The 16,076-nt window shown below is 45.6% G+C and overlaps 1 protein-coding gene across 1 annotated transcript in view; it reads right to left on the bottom strand.

The window, feature by feature from the left end:
• Positions 1 to 12,806, bottom strand: part of PCDH7 (protocadherin 7) — a 291,939-nt gene extending 279,133 nt beyond the window's left edge. Inside the window, exon 1 of the mRNA XM_050895309.1 lies at positions 9,606 to 12,806. Coding sequence (XP_050751266.1) covers positions 9,606 to 12,806 — 3,201 coding nt within the window. The remainder of the gene's footprint in view (positions 1 to 9,605) is intronic.
• Positions 12,807 to 16,076: the final 3,270 nt, after the last annotated feature.

Here is a 16,076-nt window from a genome sequence, read left to right as displayed (position 1 = left end):
ATAAAGTGGATATGAATTTTCAGGCCAAGTCTTTCTCATAAGTATGCCTACAAGGGGTAACACACAACCTACAAATAAACACCATGACCTATCAGGTAACTGAACAAAGGTAGCTTGCCATATATACTCTTGCTATACCATTATTTTGAGTAAGAATGTGTTTAATACTAAAATCGTACTTTTTGAAATGTCATTAAAGCCACATCATTCCCAGAACCCATTACAAAGATAATTTTACATTTGGATGTAATACATGATGAAAACCTACTCTGTTATTTTGCAAATTATACATATATACATGCCGATAAGTTAAATGCGGGAGATTTGATGCATAACATCCAAACTGATAAACTGATCTTCTGTATCTATGTTTTGTTTTAATATAAAGCAATCCCTGAATACTATATCACTTGATTTAACTTACAGCAATTGATATTAGTTAAATTTGATTGGCTTTTGTGGAACTGCCTGTAGTTTCACCTAACATGAAATAAACATCAGCCTGAGAGGTCTGAAGATGCATGGAAATTCAGTGAAGCTAACTGCTGTCAGTATTGTTTCTGTGAAAAGAGGAACAGTTTGTGTCAATTCAAAGATGACTTGTTAACCTAATATTAGTATATATGTGAATATCTGCACATGCATGTTCTATTAATAGGCATGTGTATGGCACACACATTTGAAAATTGTGCTTAAGTTCTTACTGGAAAAATAATTTTCAACCTTGCCAAAATGCACTACATTCACAGAGTGCTTAGTTTTATTTTAATTATTGTTTCTTTAAGTAAACCAAAGGATTTAGTGATTGCTTTTTTATTTGGCCTTGAGCTGCAGCTACAGAAGAGTGTCCCAGAAGACACCCAGCTCTTGCATCATACACCCTGTCTGTGCAGCTCTGTGCAGATATCTCAGAAATTTTAGGATATCTGAACTGACACTAGGATGCATATGTTTAGATAGCTGAATCACACCCAGAACACCATGACAGTCTCCATAATTTCCTTTAGTTCATTTTTCAGCATAACACTGAACTCAGAAACGCAATTCTACATCAAGTTGTATCCCTGTACAAGTATTGTCCTGATAAAGGATATTTTCCCCAAGGATAAGTCTCTGAGAATGTGTTAAAGCAATTCTGCCTCACATGGATTTGGTATCTAAAGGAAGTAGGGGCTACTTCTCATATTTTACACTGCTCCGGGGCTGAAAAGTCTTTGACATCTATACATGGATAGAGAGAATAAATTATGGCAGTCCCTCCTGCTTCTCTCTGAGAAGTGCTACCACAGAGAAAACATTTGGCACATACCACAAAAGACACACATTTCCTGGCCACAACCCCAGCCAAGAAACTACTTTTGAGTGAGTTTATGGAGGATTCTCCATAACCATCATGTGACCATGTAATGCAGGAATTTTTATCCTGTCAGGTGACAAATATTTTGTTACTTACAATGTGGTACCATAAAGGAATTGGTTCAGACAAGGCTGCAAGATAAAATTCTCTCTGAATTTTTGGCAGATGGAATCAGTATTTCTGTATTCCAGTTCTACCACATATTCTATGAGTGATTTTCGGCATGTCAGCTAGTACCTACCTTCTGTACCCAGTCTTAAAAAATAGACTTTACATTATCTATAATTTGACTTTATAGTATCTGTAGATAACAAAAGACCCTATATCAAATACTTTGATAAATATTAATTTTATTGCTTCCCAATACTCCAAGAATGCTACTTGCAACAACACATTTCTTTCATTCGAGGATTACAAAGCCATTAGGTTGTTTGATTCAGAAAATAAAATCTGTAACAAAATCTCATCTGACAGAACATTTGCCTTTAAAAAATATACTTACTCTTGTCAGTAGTTAATAAGGTAAATTAAGTTTTGAAAGACAAACATAATGCTTTTCTTCAGCTCCTGATAATTGTGTCATTTGTGATCCACTCTGAGTAAAATTAAACTATACTTTTGGAGTTATGCTGTAGCATTTTACAAGCTAATGATTGCAAAACAGCTGTGTTACCTAAATGAGAGGATTGTTTGATTGATATAAACAATAAAAAAAAAAGCACATCACTTTTACGTACCTTTCAGTTTTAAGTGTGGCCAGAATATTGTTTCTGTTCAAACTTCTAGAAACCAAAACTTTTACTCTTAAGTTTTCCCATCTTCTCCTTCCACAAAAAAGTAATAATAAAGTGGTTCCTCCACACTGCTCATATGTTATATATCAAACTTATTCCCTATTTTTTAAATACAGTCAAAAGTTGCTCTTAATTGTAATTTTACAACTCTTGTCAATGAAAATGGGCACATAAGAGTGAGCAAACGACTCATGTTAAGCACAGTTCCACACAGTTGGACAACTCCAATGTGTGTCACTGACATCATTCAGGAACTTGACTAACCGGTACTTTGGTATAATCACCTTTTGAGATTTTGACGTCTGTTCGTGACCTGCTCTCAGTTAAATATTTATAGAGGAAATTGTACTAAAATAAGAAATGAAGAAGTTTTAAATCCTCCTTTGTCTTCTTCTACTGTTGTAAATCACATTTTAGATGCCCCAACTAACCTTAGTTACTCCAGCATTAGTGTGGTATTTTGTCATCCACAACAGCAAAATAAAAGTGACCTCGGGAAATCTCTGTTGCCTGACGTGTATGGAATACAGTAAGTCAGATCTAGCTTTTTCATAATATGTGTATGTTCTCTCCCCTCTCCTTAGACATTTTTTTCACAGAAGTCAAAAATCAAAGGGACCCTATAATTTTATCTCGTCTGCTGTTTTACTCAGACCTTAGCTTCACAAATTATTTTTACTTACATTTACTTAAGGTTTAAAAGTTTCAAACTGTGCAACTTAGTACAAATAAAAAACACAAAAGGATACCGGATATAGGTGAATTTCATTTTTACTATTTACCTAACGACATGCATTTTGTAGGATAGGAAGCTAGCAAGGCTTGATAGGACTGGGTATTCTGAGATCAACTGAAAGAAAATAATTTAAAATATTTTTAATAACAGTATTTTAAATGTTCTCCTTATACTGCTACTGGGCCATGCAGCGTACACTGTTAGAATAACTTGAATTGCACAGTCCACATTACCAACACACTTTTCATTAAACTGCATAGTCAATGAACTTCACCTACACCTATATGAATGTCGGAGTTTTCTTTTACAATCTTGATTCAAAAACTGAAATAATGCGAATTTATATACAAAAATAATAATAATCAGAAAGTCTCTTTTGATTCTGGATAGTAACTGTTGGTCTATTTTTTTGTTTGTTTTAATTATTGATTAAAATGAATATATAGTATACGCTAGCAAAGTCCGAAATCTGATAAAAGACAACTAATCTGCTCTTCCAGGAAAGAAAAATCAGGGGAGAAAAATACAGAAATAGCATTGCCTCAGCACACAGTGAGATAAAAAAACCTAAAAATGTAATAAATTTTTAAAAAATGGAGAAAAGTAGAACATAAATTACATGGAACATATTACATGCAGCCTAAGACTGAAAAAAGGATACTGTTTTGCAGCTTTAACAGTTTCTAAATATTTATTGGAAGCAGACTTGCTTAGAAAACTTAGAAAACCAGCCTGCTAAATACTATACTGAATTGCTCATATGTCTGTATCAATATTTCCTGTATATATAGTCAAAGAAAATGAAAATTATGTGTGCTGTTAAGATTAGTAATTAAATACTAAAATGTTCAGCAAATATAGTGAAGAGTTCACAGTGCTTGTGAAGGATTTAGTTAATTGACTCATAAGCACAATGCTAACTACTTCTGAAGTCTGTTGATTTTCTTTTATATTTTAATACAAAACTAATTCGATAAGTTTTACATCTCAAAGTAGCCCAGCAGATCACTAACTACATAAACCTTCTAAAACTTTTGAAAGAAAATCCTTAAAGGAAAATGTGCGTGAAGCTGCAGGATAGGTATTTCTCTGAAACACAGCTGACAGTTGGTCAAACTAGCAAATATCCCAAATACTAGAAAACAAGGCAACTAAACATAAAAATTAAAAAAAAAAAAAGAGAGAGAAAGAAGGAGAAACACACTCAGAAACACACTGCTACAGTACAAAGACTGGCACAGCAACAGTCAAACTGCTAACCGTGGTTATAACCCAGGTTCATATCGGTATGTACAATGCCAGAGAGCTGTCCGAGTTGATAAATCAGATTCTATCCTTTTAAAGATGTTTCTTGCTACCCCTTGCCTATAATAGTACAGTTCTTTACTTATTCAGAGCATGAATCCTCCTTTACTCAGATCCTGTCCCTTTTGGCTCTGTACATCTCCTGGGAGTGCAGAATGATTCAGTGGTAACTTAGTCATTTGCGCACCGTACAAGACGATTTTACTGAGGAGGAAAAAAATAAAGGCTGCACTTGTCAGTGGAACACTTTGTGTTAAATAAAGATAATTGAGGTATCAACAATCCATCTATTTAATGTTTAATTAGCCCCTCTTTCATCATAATTTGTTACTGAAGGTCAAATGTGGGTCACTTTTAAAAACTAATTGTAAAGTATTTAATATAATGCAAATTGAGAACAGAAAATTGAAATATAATTCTGTACACTTTGCACCAAACAGCATTAAAGTTAAATGTACGAAAGAAGTCGCCAATGTAAATGTTTATAGTTAATGACAATGTTCCCATTTTTTTTCTCTACATTGCACTTAGTGTTACCATAACATGGTTATTTTTATGATTATTATACTGTAGGACATTTGCTTAGCTGAAAATTGTGAAAAACTTTATTCTTGAAAGTTGCTTTGTGATCATAAAAAGCAGTCTTTCTGATAAGCCTCTGTGTGTATGTGTGTGTCTGTACATAAGCAAGAAAAAAGATGATGCTTTCCTGCATGGTTAAACTGATTGCCCCCTTAATGGATGAATTTTGGGTCCTATTAAGGCTGCTGGTTATATGTGCATATTTATGAGGAAATTGACCCATTTAGTTTATAGATACAATTCACTGACATGATAACCAACTAGTCAAAATGCTTCAACATTGCAACAGACTGCTTAATTTTGAAATGTTATGAAACAAATTAACTGGCTACTGTACAACGAATTTTTTCATAAATTAATTTCTACATATTTCATTTTCATGGAAATAAGACTTTACAGGAAACGCATCTAGTTTTAACTAGTGTGTCAGGACACTCTGGTATGAGAAACATTTTTCTTCGCTAAACAGTACATTTCCAATGAGACAAAGCATAGGGATAATTCATAAAGGGTTACAGAATTGGCCAGGAAGCCAATACCCCAAGCAAAGAAATAATGCTGCTCAGAAATTCCTGTACTGGTTCTGCTAATTCTACTGATGGTGACCAATATCTCTTAAAAAAACCAACCAACCAACCAACTAAAAAAAAACCCCACAACTGCAGTGTGTTAAGTAGTCAATAATCATTGTTTGTTGAGCAGAGCCAGTAAAAAAGAAACCAAGATAATACGATGGCCAAAAGATGTAAACATATAAACAGGGTTTAAAAGGCCTGTTCTTCAAACAGTGTTTGTTAACATGCTAATCTCATGTTTGGGATTAAAAGTTTCAGTGAAATAAACCTGCTCATATGCCACTATTTTGCACTGTGAAACAAAGTGGAAAAAACAGCATATATTATAAAGATATATCTGTAACTAACATGAGAAAATAAAAAATTATTTACAATTAAAATCTATGATTAGAATTATGATTAAGGATGCAACCCTCCAAGCTGCTAAGTGATTCCTCTTAAGCACTGAGCTTTCCTTATCTTTAGCTGTCTTTGCTGGAGGTTAGTAGTATCCAGGCTCCTCACAGGTAATGTGCAGCACCCAGAGAGTTCAGATTTTAAATCTGTGATCCAGAAAAACACTTGCTTAAACTCATCCCCATTCAGCAAAACACTTCTGTACAGCTTTAACTTCTGGCAAGTGATTAAGACCTGTGGAATACTAAGTGTTTTAAACATTTGTTTGCCATTAAGCGTATATGTTAGTGCTTTACTGAATAGGAGAGGATTGATTAATGGGAGGCTAAAAGAATATTTCAGAGTAATACCATGCTAAGTAAGAAAAGAATAGGAGTCAAACTTGTGAAAGATCTCAAAAAGTGACAATGAAATGTCAAAAGTCTACTGAATACAGAATTTAGTTTTAAACTTTATATAAAACACCTGATGTCAAGAAGGAGGAGAGTTACAAATTGTTTGTAGTTTTCTCCACCGAAGTTCTCCTACACAGTACTGTATCAAACAAGATGTATTCGGGAACTTATCTAAGAAATTCAATGCATTACCTTAAAAAAGAAGTATCAAATAATCAGAATGAAAACAACTTGCATTCACTAGGGTACACCAGTAGGTCACGTAAGTGGAGACTTTATTTCCTGACTGCTATATTGTAGATATACGAAAGTATCAATTACTAATTCTAATTACACTAATGGGAAATTAGTATTGCTCTCATCTCCAATAACTTAGAGCAGGTACGTTCTGCTGTGTCCACTTATTTGTTCTAAAACTTTATACACCTTCTAATATCTCCTTTGAAGAAAGGGGACTGCCAATGAGTAAATAAAGGCAGCCTTAGAGATTTCAACTAGTCTCCCTATCACGGTCACATCAATATGCCACTGGTTCACATGTACAGCTGAACTATGTAACAATCTGATATACACCACATCAGAACCCTTTATCTATAACTGCTTCACATTTCTCTCTAAACAGTGTGCTGAACAAGAGCTCCACGTGATTTGGGTGTTAAAAATCTTAATGTGTTTTGCCTGATAAACTGAGAAATGCTCCACTGTCGAAGTTTGAGATGTGAAAAGTCTACATCTTGTCTATGCAAATAAGTCTTAATATCTCCGCTATTATGCAAAAGCGTGAAGAAAACTATATAAATATCACTCAGCAGTAAGCTGGCAAGTACCCATAGGAAAGCAGTAACAGAAGTTTTGTGCCTGATAGTCTCTCCTATAAAGTCTGTTATTTAGCACTACCTTTACTGTTTTCTTGGACACTTTCCTTAACTTAAGTGCATGCTTTACAAGGGTGCAAATACTTTCTACATATTTAAAAATAAAAAGACAAGGCATTAGAATATTGGCTATAAACTACTCAGGTAAACTAACCTTCATAACAAATTAAATATTTAGCACAGGAGAACTATTGACACTGAGAAACTGGTTTTGTAACAAACTAGACAAATAATGGAGCAATTCAGCGTGTAATTCTTTCAGTTTGATTGTTGCAAGTAAAAGTGTAATAAAGCCATTTTCTTCTACTAAGAAGTCTTCTAATGTATTGTGTATCAAAATATATCCTTGAAAATTGTTAAGTAATTCAAAACATATTTCTGTAATATAACCTTAAATAAGTTTTTTATCAAGCAAAATAGTCATTTGTATGGTGTAATCCTTTACCATTCCTACACTTAGCATGCAAGTCATTCTTTTACACTGAAAATAAATTACACTTTGACAGTTTATGATTCATATGTTTAGATGAATTGCAGCAGCAAGAAAGAAGTAGTATCTGATTAGCATATGTTCCACTGCTACTTTGTTATTCCAGTGTTCACTAAAACCGCATAATCTACTATGTGCTTAATAAGCCTTAGTAGATGGAAGCTTAGGAACTTTCTTAGTACTTTGTATTTTATACGGACTATTTTCAGACTGAAATCGTGAAGTACTCTCCAGGACAGCGTTAATGAAATGTATCATCCAGAAACTACTGTGTCAAACGTTCTATAAATCTATATCATTTGTAAAACAACATACACAAAAACACTGGCAGATAGTACATCAATCACACTTTTTTTGGTGATCTGGAAGACTGAGTGGCTCATACAATTCATTTTCTTTTACAGTATTTTAAGTGTTTCTGAGCAGAATGCAAATACTGGCAGCACATTGTAAAACTTCAATTGTAGTAGACTAGCAGACGTTCCAAAGTATAAAAAAAAGTCATAGTGTACCATATTTGCATGTTAAAAAGTTGAAAAGAAAACATTTTTGTCGAACTAGTCAGAATTTCCCTGTTCCAGACTTGGCTCTGTATTTACATGAATCAGTATTCATTTATCTCTAGATTCTTGTATAACATGTACTGTAGCTAAGGAAACATTCAGAATATTATTTTACATGGAAAGATGTAATGGAAATCACCAGGTGTTAAGTGTCTCATTTTACTATCACGCAAAAAGTACTCCCCCAAAGAAAAGTGACCTCTGTTCAGGCTACATATGTGTCTTATAAAATAAACAAACCGGATGCTTTCACTTAGGAGCTTGATTTTCCTCTATGCTATCCCTATTTTATTTCAAGGACTGTAAAGACGCCCCTACCATCGCCAGTTTTAGGCTGTCGGAGCTTTACTGAACCGATCCCGGCCAACACAGCCGAGATGAGAGCCAGGGACTTGTGGCACTCCTGAAGCGTGGCGCCCCTGAAGACCTCGCTCCAAGAGGTCTCTCGGCTGTCCCACTCTCTACAGGCAGAGCTGTGCAGCAGCTGGGCTGGCAAATTAGGGCCTCTCAGCTTGAATGAATGAATTTCATGTGATATACGGGGGGGGAGGACCAATGAAAACATACTGGGGTGCGATTCTAAGCTCACTAATATTTATGCGTATTCAGAGCAACTGCTTTGAGTGCAGTCTCTGTGGTGTAAATCAGACCGCAGATCGGCTTTGTAGATTATTTCAGCATTTTGGTCCTAAAGAACGATCTGGTAATTACAGCCATTAACGCTTCAGCACGGCGGCTGCAAATCCACTCTCACCCACTGCTTGAGGAAGCGTCAGGCAGGCAGCAACCCCCTTTCCCCAAAACACCTGGCAACCGAGGCGAAAGTTTCCCCCTCAGCCGGAGCTCACTGTCTTTAAGGCCGGGCAAGCATCACGGCGGTGGAAGCGCCCGCTGCGAGCGGGATCGGCGGCTGCAGGCGGGGCCGGGGAGGGGCGGCAGGACCGCGGGGGCGGACGGGGGACCGCGGCCTCGCCGGGTGGGGGCTCCTGAACCCCCAACCGCCGCGACTGGCCTGCGGGCGGGCGGCTGATAAAGGCATCTCAGGCTGCCTTACAGCTCGCCGTCTGGGCTGACGACCGAGTGAGTCCTCGGTCCGCCCCCCGCCCCCGCGGCCGGCTGCCGCTGCGCCTGCGGGGGTGGAGGGGGGGGGGCGCCGCGCCCGCCGCCTCGGCGGGGCGGTCCCGCCGGCGCCCCCGTCGGTGCGGCTGCACGGACGGGCTGGTTGGCTGCCGGGTCTGAAAAGCGGAGGGTCGGATAAAAACGATAATAGTAAAGATCTCTAACTCTCCTTCCTGAGTGCTGTGTGTTGGTCCGGGCACCTGGCTGCCTGCGGGGGGGGGGGGGGGGGCGGGGACACGAGGCTGAACGGGTCACTGAACCTGACGGTCGTGTCTGCTTGTGCCGGTGTGGGAGGCGGGGGGAGGCGGGGGGAGGCGGGCATCGCCGCTCCCTCGCCCGGTGTATGTGTGTGCATGCGTGTCGGGGGCCCCTCGGGGGGGTGCGCGGACCGCGGCGGCGCGGGGCGCAGCGCTCTTACCTGCTTGCTGTACTTGCTGCTGGCCTGGCAGCTGTACTCGGAGCAGTGGTCCGACCCGATGGAGATGTTGTCGCCGGCGCCCACGAAGGTGTTGGCCGGGGGCAGGTCCTGCACGGCCTGGTGCTTTTTGCCGGCGGTGGGGGACTGCGGGTGCAGCTGGACGGTGGGCAGCGGCGAGCTCGACTTGTAGTGCCTGGCCAGGTCGGGGCTGCCCGGGCCACCGTTGACCGAGCGGTACCGCCCCATACCCGGGCTGTCCGAGAGCTTCTCGTTGACGCTGTCGTAGCGCTGCCCGTTGGGCTTGGAAGCCTCGACGGTGACAATGCTGCTGTAGAGGGGCTGCTTGCCCTTCTTGCCTTTCTTGTCCTTCTTGGGCTTCTTGGCCTTGTCGTGCTGCTGCGGGGTGAAGAAATCCTCGTGGTCCTTCTTGCCGGCCTCATAGCCGTGTTTGCCCTTGGAGCGGCAGTAGCGGGCCATGACCACCACCAGGATGAGGAGGATGACGGTCATGACACCAGCCACCACACCGATCACTATGCTAAGCCGCTGCTTGCTCAGCTCGTAGCTGGGGTCACCGGCGATATCCTGGGCCAGGGGTGTGTGGAGGCTGCGGGCCACCTGGCTCTCCACCACGGTGGCGTTGGACAGGCTCTCGTTGACAAAGACATGGAGCAGGGCAGTGGTGGACTGGGGGGGCTGCCCGCTGTCATTCACCTGCACCACGAGGCGGTGCAGGCCGTAGTGCTTGGGGGCCAGCTTGCCCACCAGTGACACCACGCCGCTGGCGGGGTCGATCTCAAAGAGTTTGAAGGGGTTGCCTCCAACAATGCTGTAATTGAGGTCGGCATTGAGACCGGTGTCGGCGTCGGTGGCAACCACTGTGGCCACCACAGTGCGCATGTTGCTGGAGGGCGGCAGCACGGTGTAGGAGCTGTTGCTGGGGAAGGTGACCGTGGGCGCGTTGTCGTTCTCGTCCATCACGAAGAGGGACACAGTGGCAGTGGCAGAGCGCGGCGGCTCGCCTCCGTCCACTGCCTTCACCTTAAAAGTGTAGCTGGTCTGCTGCTCCCGGTCAAAAGAGACAGTGGAGAAAATGGTTCCAGTGTCGTTCTCAATGGAGAAGATGCCGGCTACCTGGTCATGGTCACTGGGCTGGATGGAGAGACTGAGCTCAGCATTGTGGCCCTTGTCGAAGTCCATCACGGTCACCATGCCCACGGGGCTGTTGGGCTGCAGGTTCTCCTTCACGTAGAAAGTGAACACGTCCTGCATGAAGCGCGGCTCATTGTCGTTGCGATCCGCCACCCGCACCACCACCGTGGTGGAGCCCTGCAGTGACGGCACCCCCTTGTCCCGGGCCGTCACCTGGAACTCATAGGTGTCCCGTTGCTCGCGGTCCAGCACCGCCTGCACCGACACGTCCCCAGAGTCGGGGTCGATGCTGAAGATGCCACCCGGTGCCTCTGAGGAGAGGGGCGAGGCCTCCAGGGAGTAGGTGATCTCAGCGTTCTTGCCACTGTCCGCATCTGTGGCGACCACCGTGGCCACCCTCTCACCGGGCAAGTTGTTCTCTGGGAAGGAGACCTCCAGCACGGCCTGGCTGAACACGGGAGGGTTGTCGTTAGTGTCCCCGACCCGCACCAGCAAGGAGTTGTTGCTGGACAAGCTGGGGCTGCCTGAGTCCACTGCCACGATCACCACGTTGTAGTCGCGGACAGCCTCGTAGTCCAGAGGGGCCGAGGTGTGGAGGAAATACTTGCGCTTGTTCTGCGGCTCCCCTTCGCCCTCGCTGGCCGGCTTGAGCTGGAAGGGCACGTCGCCCACCACGGTGCAGGTCACCACGCCGTTTTCACCTTGGTCCCGGTCCGACACCTGCACCAGGGCGATGGGGGTATCCACCAGCACGTCCTCGGCCACGCTAGCCACCCCATCCCGGAGAGGGATGCGCCCGATTTTCCGGATGTCGATGGTGGGCACGTTGTCATTCTCATCGCGGATGTTCAGCACGACCGTGGCCTTGTCCATCTTGGGGGGCTGGCCCCGATCTCGGGCCATGACGGTGAAACGAAGCTGGTTCACCTCCTCCCGGTCGATGCGGTGCAAGACGCTGAGCCAGCCGGAGGTCTCGTCCAGCCGCAGCAGGCGCCTGACCGACTCGGTGGCCGCCCCGAAGACATACTCGATCTGCCCGTTCACCCCCACGTCCAGGTCGGCGGCTCGCAGCTGCAGGATGGGGGTCCCGGGGCTGCTGTTCTCCGCCAGGTCTGCCTCGTAGACGCTTTTCTCGAATCGGGGGCTGTTGTCGTTCACGTCGGTGATCAGCACCCTCAGGATAGCCTGCGAGGACCGCGCCGGGTCGCCGCCGTCCCGCACGCGCAGGCTGAGCTCGTAGGAGTCCCGCTGCTCCCGGTCCAGCGCCCCCTTGACGATCAGCTGCGGCTGCTTCTCCCCGTCGAGGGTGTCGGCCACCTGCAGCTCGAAGACGCTGCTGCGGGCCGCCGCCTCCGCCTCCTGCCGCCGCTTGCTGCCGCCGGGGTAGAGGGCGCTCTCGGAGGCCGCCGAGGCCGAGCCCCCCCCGCCGCCGCCGCCGCCGCCGCCGCCGCTGCCGCCGCCGCGGCGGCCGCCGTCCCCGCCGGGCTCCTGCAGCAGTTCGTAGCGCTCGATGCCGTTGCGGCCGAAGTCCCTGTCGGTGGCGGTGGGGAGCAGGTAGAGGGTCCCCACGGGCCGGTTCTCCTCCACGGTAAGCGTGAGGACAGGGGAAGGGAAGGTGGGGGTGTTGTCGTTGATGTCCAGGATGATGACCCGGCCCTCGAAGAGGTCCACCCAGCTCTGCGAGGGGCCGATGACCGACACTTCGAAGTCCAGGAAGCACTCGTTCTCGTCGAAGATCATCTGGCACTGCGGCAGCTTCTCGCGGTCGATGCGCCGCTCCGTGGTGCTCAGCTCCCCGGTCATGTTATCGATCTTGAGATAGTCGGAGCCCGATTCCAGGCTGAATGTCACCTCTCCGGAGCCCGTCACGATTCCCAGGTCGGAAGCCACGTTGCCGATGCGGATGTCGGCGGGTCCCTCCTCGGCCAGCCGGTACCTCAGGAGCTGCTTGGCCGCTGCCAGGCTGACCCAGAGCGGCGGAGGCAGGAGGAGGAAGAAGCAGCAGCAGCAGCAATGCACAAAGCCAAAGGGAGTCCGCATCTTCCTCATCTTCCTCGCACCGAACCCCCCCCTCCTCTCACTCCCACCTGCCCCCCAATAAACTCCCCTAATAAGCCAACAGAGCGGCTGAGCGTCCGGGTGATCAATTATAAAATCCTTCTGTTCCTGGAAACTTATTGTCTCATGGCTGGTGCAATTGGTGGTCAAAACCCTGCTGTTGGCTCCTCTGCTGCTATCCCTGCTTTCCAGTTGCGATATACTTACAGTTCACGGGACAGTGTATTTTGCTTTTTAAAGATTCATCTCGGTAGACAGGATGGGATTTTCCTCCTCCTCCTCCCCCTTCTCCTCCTCCTCTCTGATTTTACTGTAATCACTTTGCAAGGTTTGCAATAAAAGCAGGAGCAGCACTGTGCGATTCGAAGCCCCCCAGGTCGTCTTCTTCGACACTAGAGTTAACTACAATTCACACTCTCTCTCTCTTTTTTCCTCTCTCTCTCAGCCGTTTACGACCAAGGCATTAGCTTTATTCTTCCCCCTCTCTGCACACACAGGATAAAAAAAAATGTGATTCGTTTTATTCAAAGGGCTTGTGTCCGGGGAAACTCCAAATCCTCTTAGCAATGGGCAGTTCTTTAAAAAAAATAATTTACAAAGGTAAAGAAAAAAATAAAAATCCCAATAATGTCGGTAGCTGCACAGTTGGTAGGAGAAGAACCCCATGTATTACAGAGCAGTCCACAGAATATCCCCTTTGGTTGGCAGAAAAGCACGCAAATCCATCTTTAGAGATCGCCTAAAATGTTCAGCTCTTTCTCCGGAGCGGATTTTTTTTTAACAACTCTGCGCAAGGTCATTAGTCACAAAGCAACAATACAGAAACTGCAGAAGCCGTTTGCCCAGAATTTGCAAGGCTATAGATATGAACAGACACACACAACAGTCCCAAGTTTGGTTTTGCATCCGCAGTTTGTGTGTGTGCCTTACCTGCATTTGCACTGCATGTGTTATAGCAATCTGGATCTGCAGCACTGAGAGCGATTCACAAATGAGATTGCAGTCTCTCTCTCTCTCTCTCTCTCTCCTCTTCCTTCCCGTCCCAATGCAGGTAACCAGATCTGAACTTGATCCTTTCAGTTCAAAGGTTAGCAACAAAACTATGTGTCCAAAGGCGATTATTGGTCTCTCGTAAATACACCCGGAGCGGAACAAGATGTAACTGGATCCCCCACGTGAATTAACACAGATTCTGAATTACATCCATATAAGCGGAATGGCAAAGGGGAGGGGAAAAGAGCCGCGACGCGATTTAAAAAAAAAAAAAAACCAAAAAAACCACCAGAGTTCTATTTGCAAATAAAATTATATCAGTCAGTTGTTTCCTGTGATCTGCACAGCCACGGTGGGTGAAATCTGCAATTGTGTATTCCCTCCTGTGTCTTTCAGAGAAGTGTGGATCAGGCGCTTTCACGGCAGAGCGGCTTGTGCTTTAAAATGTTGAATGGCAACTGAGAAGCTTCCCACTCGGAAAAAAAAAAAAAAAAAAAAGAAGAAGCAGTAAACCGGCAAGTTTGCCCAAAGTGGTGGGAGCTGCTGAAGCCTCTCTCGGTAGCTCTTCCCTGACGCTGCAGCAGCAGAGCCGCCTGCGCTACATACACACAGAAAGAGAGAGGGAGAGAGAGAAAGAGGGAGAGCAGAGAGAGAGAGAGCGAGAGTGAGAGAGGGATGGAGGGAGGGAGGGACGGAGGAGGAGGAGGAGGAGGAGGAGGAGGGAGGACGAGTCAAGCGCTGCACTCCAGAAAGCCCAGCCTTACCCTCTGTCTCTGCTGCTGCTAGTGCTGCAAGCGGGATAGCTGCTCATCACAAAACACCAGTTCAGTTCTCAGAACCGATCCTCATTACACGCCCGGGTGTTGCTGCTGTTGCCTTCTCAAACCCGTGATCTGTAGTGATTCTCTCCTACCCTTTCCCTCCCCACCTCCGCTGTAGACTGTGAACCGAGCAACGATTTTTAAAGCAAATGTTTATTCGCCTTTCTTTTTAGGCAGAGCTGGTGCACGTTCGGGGCTCTGCATTTTGCGGAATCACGCTGGTAAGAAAACTCGTTTCGCACAGATTCCCACCTTCCCCTGTCGTGTCGGTGCTTTTGTGAAATAGCTGCAGTCACTGTAACTGCATAAAACTCCAGGGAGGAAGGGGGGCTGCCTTAGATCTCAGACTTTCGTCCTGTTTCCCGGTGCTGTTTGAGCCTTTTGGTCTTTGTGTTCATGTTCTTCCTACTACCATGATTTGAATGTGTCTTTTCAGCGTGTTCGTGGGTTTCCTAGGAGAAAAAAAAAAAAAAAATCCCTCGGAGAAGATGATCAGGAAGGGGGCGAGAGAGTTAGTAGAATAAACACATGTAAGAAGTAACAGATTTATTTCCGAACAGAGACTTGCTGCTTCGATGATTGCTAAAATGTAGCGTCACCTACCTGGGTAAGCGGGAAATAAACTTTAATGTTAAAGCTCTCCACTCAACTTTGTTTATTCTAGCGTCCCTACTTCTCTTCTCCTTTTGACTTTGTGCCATTTGATCGCCTACGGCTTTTGTGTGCTCCTACCCCTGCGCCCTGGGTGATGCCTGGCCCCTGTACTTGTCCTCTCCACTCGGATCCCGGAGGGAAAAGAGGGACACTCTGAGGGGCTGGCGGGAGAGGGAGGACCTGGGCGAGCATGGGGCAGGCACTGGGAAGAGAACTGGCGTGCGTGTGTGTGCGTGTGTGCGTGTGTGTGTGTGCGTGTGTGTGTGCGCAGCGAGGGGGAGGCAGGAATCCAGCTGCTCTCTCTCCCCCTGTGAACACATGTGGGAAAACAAGTTGTTGCGGGTTTTGTGTCTGCGTGTGTGCATTCCTCGGTTTAAATGGTTATTTTGAATAAAGATGCATGCAGACGAACGTAGTGAAATATCTCTCTCTCATCGCGATGACATATTTGAGCGAAAAGCGGCCGGATATGTTGAGGTGGTTCAAAGCAACGGTCACAGCGTGTCTTTGTCATTTGGAGCGATGAGTGAATGTGGGAGGGAGGGAAGGTTGCCACCTCTTTCCTTGGGGAGCCCAGAGGCACAGAGGGGCAGAGTCGCGCCGCATGGAGTCGGCGCTAGGGAGTGAGTGACTGCTCCCCGCTCCGGAGGGCTGCAGGGCTGCTCCTCCGGCGGCGGCCCTGGCCCTGGCACCGGCCCCGGCCGCTCTCCCTGCCTCGCCAGAACACGAAAACCCTCCCCCGCCGATGCTGGAGACACTCGGCTTTATATCTGCAGCATCAGCGAGAAAGCCC

The sequence above is a fragment of the Gymnogyps californianus genome, chromosome 4 (assembly GCF_018139145.2).
Source record: "Gymnogyps californianus isolate 813 chromosome 4, ASM1813914v2, whole genome shotgun sequence".
Lineage (NCBI taxonomy): Eukaryota > Metazoa > Chordata > Aves > Accipitriformes > Cathartidae > Gymnogyps > Gymnogyps californianus.
This window is presented reverse-complemented; position numbering and strand designations above follow the sequence as displayed.